The sequence below is a fragment of the Rhinolophus sinicus genome, linkage group LG11, assembly GCF_036562045.2.
Source record: "Rhinolophus sinicus isolate RSC01 linkage group LG11, ASM3656204v1, whole genome shotgun sequence".
Classification (NCBI taxonomy): domain Eukaryota; kingdom Metazoa; phylum Chordata; class Mammalia; order Chiroptera; family Rhinolophidae; genus Rhinolophus; species Rhinolophus sinicus.
In genome coordinates this window covers 14,622,168-14,626,918 of record NC_133760.1, presented here as the reverse complement: position 1 = coordinate 14,626,918, position 4,751 = coordinate 14,622,168, and the positions used below count along the sequence as shown (strand labels likewise).

General features: G+C 48.6%; 1 protein-coding gene across 2 annotated transcripts; it reads left to right on the top strand.

The window, feature by feature from the left end:
• The first annotated feature begins 1,607 nt into the window (after nucleotides 1-1,607).
• FFAR2 (free fatty acid receptor 2) lies at nucleotides 1,608-4,314 on the top strand. 2 transcript variants are annotated; one of them, XM_019710603.2, is made up of 3 exons: nucleotides 1,608-1,776; nucleotides 2,171-2,231; nucleotides 2,723-4,314. In XM_019710603.2, the coding sequence occupies exon 3, from the start codon at nucleotides 2,730-2,732 to the stop codon at nucleotides 3,717-3,719; it is 990 nt and encodes a 329-aa protein (XP_019566162.2). In that variant the 5' UTR covers nucleotides 1,608-1,776; nucleotides 2,171-2,231; nucleotides 2,723-2,729; the 3' UTR covers nucleotides 3,720-4,314. The 2 variants fall into 2 exon arrangements, with proteins under 2 accessions (XP_019566162.2, XP_019566161.2); XM_019710602.2 differs by lacking the exon at nucleotides 2,171-2,231 and having other exon boundaries at nucleotides 1,645-1,776.
• The last annotated feature ends 437 nt before the right edge of the window (nucleotides 4,315-4,751 follow it).

Sequence of the window (4,751 nt, the reverse complement as noted above, 5' to 3'; positions counted from 1 at the left end):
TTCTTGCAACATACTGTGTTTCCCCGAAAATAAGACCTAGCCAGACAATCAGCTCTAATGCATCTTTTGGAGCAAAAATTAATATAAGACCTGGTCTTATATTATATTATAGTAAAATAAGGCTGGGTATTATATTACATTGTGTTATATTATATTATATTATACTTGGTCTTATAGTAAAATAAGACCGGTTCCAAAAGACTCATTAGAGCTGATTGTCCAGCTAGGTCTTATTTTCGGGGAAACATGGTAGGTGGGTATCGTGAATCATGAGTCCAAAAGATTTCTTTATTACATTACCTTCATAACAACCATGAACATGGAAAAGGGGGTTCATTGGGGGACCTTCAACATAGGTTACACACAATTGTGATATGAGAAAGGCACAAGGTGGGGAAAGAACAGGCAGGACTAAAGAAGCAGTCTTATTCCTCAATATCTGCTTCCTGGTAAGTTTCCAGTTGGCAGTTAAATCCAGATCCTTCTGTGAATATTCACAGAAAATCATAAAAGCAAAATGACACAAATTCATTTGGTAGCAAGCAACAGAGAATGGTCTCTTCCTTAGTTCCCCTATTTATCTGGGAAGTGCATATGTGCACTGAGGGAAGCAAACAAATGAAAAGACAGGTTCTAGAGGAGAGGAAAGCTGAAGAGAAACAAAAGCTAAACATTAAGATACCTGGACCCTGGGGTTTTAGGCAGTGAATGAATGAATGAATGAATGAATGAATGAGCAAGCAATAGGAAATAAGTATGTCCTTAAGAAAGAATGGAGATTCTGTGAACAGGGATGACCACAGATGACAAAACAGAGGAAAACATGTTTCGACTCTGTTTCCTCAGGTGTGTGTTTTAACAGGATTATGAGGAGCTTCGAACTTGGAGCTTCATAGGTGAAACTCGTGAGAAAAGAACAGGGTGGCTCAGAGGTTGGGCCCAGCTCACAGGGAGAGGGAATATACAGATATTTTACCAAGTGGCTCTCTCTCTGAAGCTGTCCAGCAGGCTTTAGAGGAGGGACCGTTTCCATGTATGGGCATCCACAAAGTGCTAAGCACTGGCCCATATGCTTAACATATGCTATCTCACTGACTCCTCGCAGAAACCCTGGGATGTAGGTATTCCCATCCTCACTTGACTGAAAAGGAAACCAAAGTTCAGAAAACTGATCTTCTCTGAAGTCACAATGAAGGGACTTGGATTTGAGCCCACCTGTGCTTGACTCTAAATCCACGCTACTTCTACCAGAACAAGACCGAGGCTAGGAGAAACCAATCCGTTTCAACTGAGAGGGTAAAAGAAACTTACTGGGGGCAGAGAGCAGGAGACCATATAGGAAGGAAAAAAATTGAAGAATAGAAGGAAGGAGGAATCCTCTTTTCTGAGAATGAGTAGAATTACAGAAGAAATCGCCTAGAAAAGAGAAGAGAATCTGACTTAGGAAATGGGAAAAATGCCTGGGACTGAAAAGAAATTCAGGAACGAGAGACGGAAAATCGGGGTCTGGAAGTCAGGATTTCTAGGGTGAGAAGAAAGATGCCGGCACCTTTTCCTTTAGGTTGGAGAGGAGACTGTGCTCAGTTACGGACCTTCCTCTCTCTGGTCACATGACTTGTGCTGGTATAAAAGCTTTCTACCAGCCAGGTTCCTTACAATATTTTCCTGTGTGAAATGGGCAGTAGCAGTGGCTGAAACTCCGTTCCTCTTTCCCAGAAGCTTTCAGACTTCAGGACTCATCCCAAGAAGCCATCTATCCGGAACGAAGACAACAAGGCAAGGCAGCTAGCTTTGTGCTTGTGCTCTGGGAAGTGATGCCAGGATCAGAATTGGAGGGACAGGTGTTGGGGGGCTGGAGAAAGTCTGTGAGAAACTGAATGGAAGGATCATACCTGGAGACAGGACCCAGTGAGGGGGGCAAGGAAACACAGACCAGGATATCAAGTCTGGAAAGAGGATGGAGGGGACAGATTGTGTGGGTGGTGAGGGTTACAAACTAAGTGGAAACAGCCCATTAAGAATTAGGCTCAGGAGCCAGTGACTGCCTGTGGCTTTTCTGAATATTCTCGAAAGCCTTTTGGGGGACCAGCCCCAAAGGATAGTGCTGGCTCACTGTTCCTCCCCCCTCCCCTCACTCCCACACTTCACTGGCTTCCTCTTTTTAATACAGCCCCAGAGTCTGGTATTAGATGGGGGAAGAAAAGGTGTTCTGCAAAAGGAGAGAAAACAAGGTAGGGAGATGGGGTGGGGGGGTCTGGGTACCTGCTTCCTGGATGTGTGGTGGAGTCCTGTGGGGAGCCAGGGGCCTGCTTCTCACAGCACAAGTTCTCAGTACAAGGAGGCTTGCCGTTCCTCTCTGCAGGTGTCTGACTGAGGAAGGGACTTAAGGAAAGATGGAAACAGCTAACAGTTAACTTCCTGTATCTGTGAGGAGAAAGGCTGGAGACACTGGAGGGGGAATTCCCTGGGGACACCAAGGGTTGGTCTCCCCCAGAGACACATGATGGCAAACGTAATAACTCCTAGTTAATATCCCGCCCCAGGCAAAGTCAATAATTGCTCTGGGCAGTTCTGGCAGGTGGTGTGAACAAGCAGTGGTGGCAACAGAAAGCCCTGGCCTGGGAAGGGAAGAGAGCAGGGAGAATGTCATCCTGAGCCAGAGGTGGATCCGTAGGCTGTGAGTAGGTCCTCCTGACCCTGCCCTCTCTTAATCCTCTTCCAGAACAGTCATGTCCAGCTTGAAGAGTTCCTTGATCCTCACAGCCTACATCATTATCTTCCTCACCGGTCTCCCTGCCAACCTCCTGGCCCTTCGTGCTTTCGTGGGGCGGGTCCGCCAGCCCCACCCTGCACCCGTCCACATCCTTCTGCTCAGCCTGACGCTGGCAGACCTCCTCCTGCTGCTGCTGCTGCCCTTCAAGATCGTGGAGGCTGCGTCTGACTTCCGCTGGTATCTGCCTGAGATCGTCTGTGCCCTCACGGGCTTCGGCTTCTACAGCAGCATCTACTGCAGCACATGGCTCCTGGCGGGCATCAGCATCGAGCGCTACCTGGGAGTGGCCTTCCCCGTGCAGTACAAGCTGTCCCGCCGGCCTTTGTATGGAGTGATTGCTGCTCTGGTCGCCTGGATCATGTCCTTTGGTCACTGCAGCATCGTGATCATTGTTCAGTACTTGAACTCAACCCAGAAGGCCACAAATTCGAATGAAATTACCTGCTATGAGGATTTCACCCCAGATCAGCTGAAAGTGGTGCTTCCTGTGCGACTGGAGCTGTGCCTCGTCCTCTTCTTTATCCCCATGGCAGTCACCATCTTCTGCTACTGGCGTTTTGTGTGGATCATGCTCACCCAGCCCCATGTGGGGGCCCAGAGGCGGCGCCGGGCTGTGGGGCTGGCTGTCGTGACGCTCCTTAATTTCCTGGTGTGCTTCGGGCCTTATAACGTATCCCACCTGGTGGGGTTTTACATGAAAAAAAGCCCCAAGTGGCGAGCGGAAGCTGTGGTGTTCAGTTCTCTCAATGCCAGTCTGGACCCCCTGCTTTTCTATTTCTCTTCTTCGGATGTGCGTAGAGCCTTTTGGAAAGGGCTTCAGATACTGCGGGATCATGGCTCCTCCCTGCTGGGATGCAGAGGCAGAGAGACAGGGGAGATGACAATTGGAGACAGGGGTGTGAGTCAAGCAGAGGGAGCAGCGAGTTCTGACTTCACCACAGACTAGGGAGGCTCCTGTACCTTTGGAGGCCCTCGAGGCTGTGTATGAGTTGAGCAGGCTAGGAGAGGGGGAACGTGAGGGTCTTAGGAATCCTCAGACCCACGCCACTAGCGGGACTGTAAAAATCTCTCACCAGCTTGGTATCCCTTCCTGACTGAATTTTCCTTCCCAAAGGAACACAGCTCTGAGGCCAAAGACACGGCTAGGCATTGAGAAGTACTAGCAGACCAAGTTTCAGAAGCAATGTAGCTAATACAAATTCAAGTCCTTGTGAGGTGGTCTGTAGCTGGGGACGACCATGCTGAAAGAGAGAGTCCTAAAGCAATCTTGCCATAAGCTTTGAAGCAATACCTAGACACCGGTCTAGCGGTTCATGCTGGAAAGAAGCCAACAGGAAAGAGCTGGAAGAGAAATACTACATGAGGTCAAAGAAGACTCAGGAAGATTCTGAGCCAAGGGGACTAGGAGGAGGGGCTGTGGGCTTAGGCCTCTAATGATCTGGGTTTGCACTGTACTGATCTGGCCTGCTGCTTTGTAAGTATGCTTCAGTCGTCCTCACATGTGTATTTTGTCTCCCCCATTAAACTGGGAGCTGCCTGAAGTCTGGGTCTTGTCTTCTCCCTCCATAGCACCCCACACAGGTCAGGACACAGCTTGGCACCCATCAGTTAAGAGCTCAACACTGACTAGTACAGGAAAAGACAGCCTGGTCTGGCAGATTGAAAATAAAGATTACAAAACTCTGAAGTGAGTGACCACAATGTTTGTTAACATTTCTGCAAGTACGGGGAGGGCAAAAATGGGATGAAGAACCAGACTCAGCAGCAAAGGGGAAAAGGTGATGTACCTGAAACCACAGAAATATTTTAAGGTAAAGATGTAACGAGAGTGGATTAAGTAAGGGTACTGATGTAATCCCATTTAGGTCGATGACTGGAGGCTAGGTTTAGAAAGAGCATGTGGGGTGAGGCCCGAGTCAAAGTTGTCAGTGTATCACAGGGGGCTTGAAACATGCTACTCTCCTGCTTAGAAACCTGC

Excerpts from the sequence above, each read along its gene's own strand:
- FFAR2 (XM_019710603.2), top strand. The coding sequence starts at position 2,730 with ATGTCCAGCTTGAAGAGTTCCTTGATCCTCACAGCCTACATCATTATC.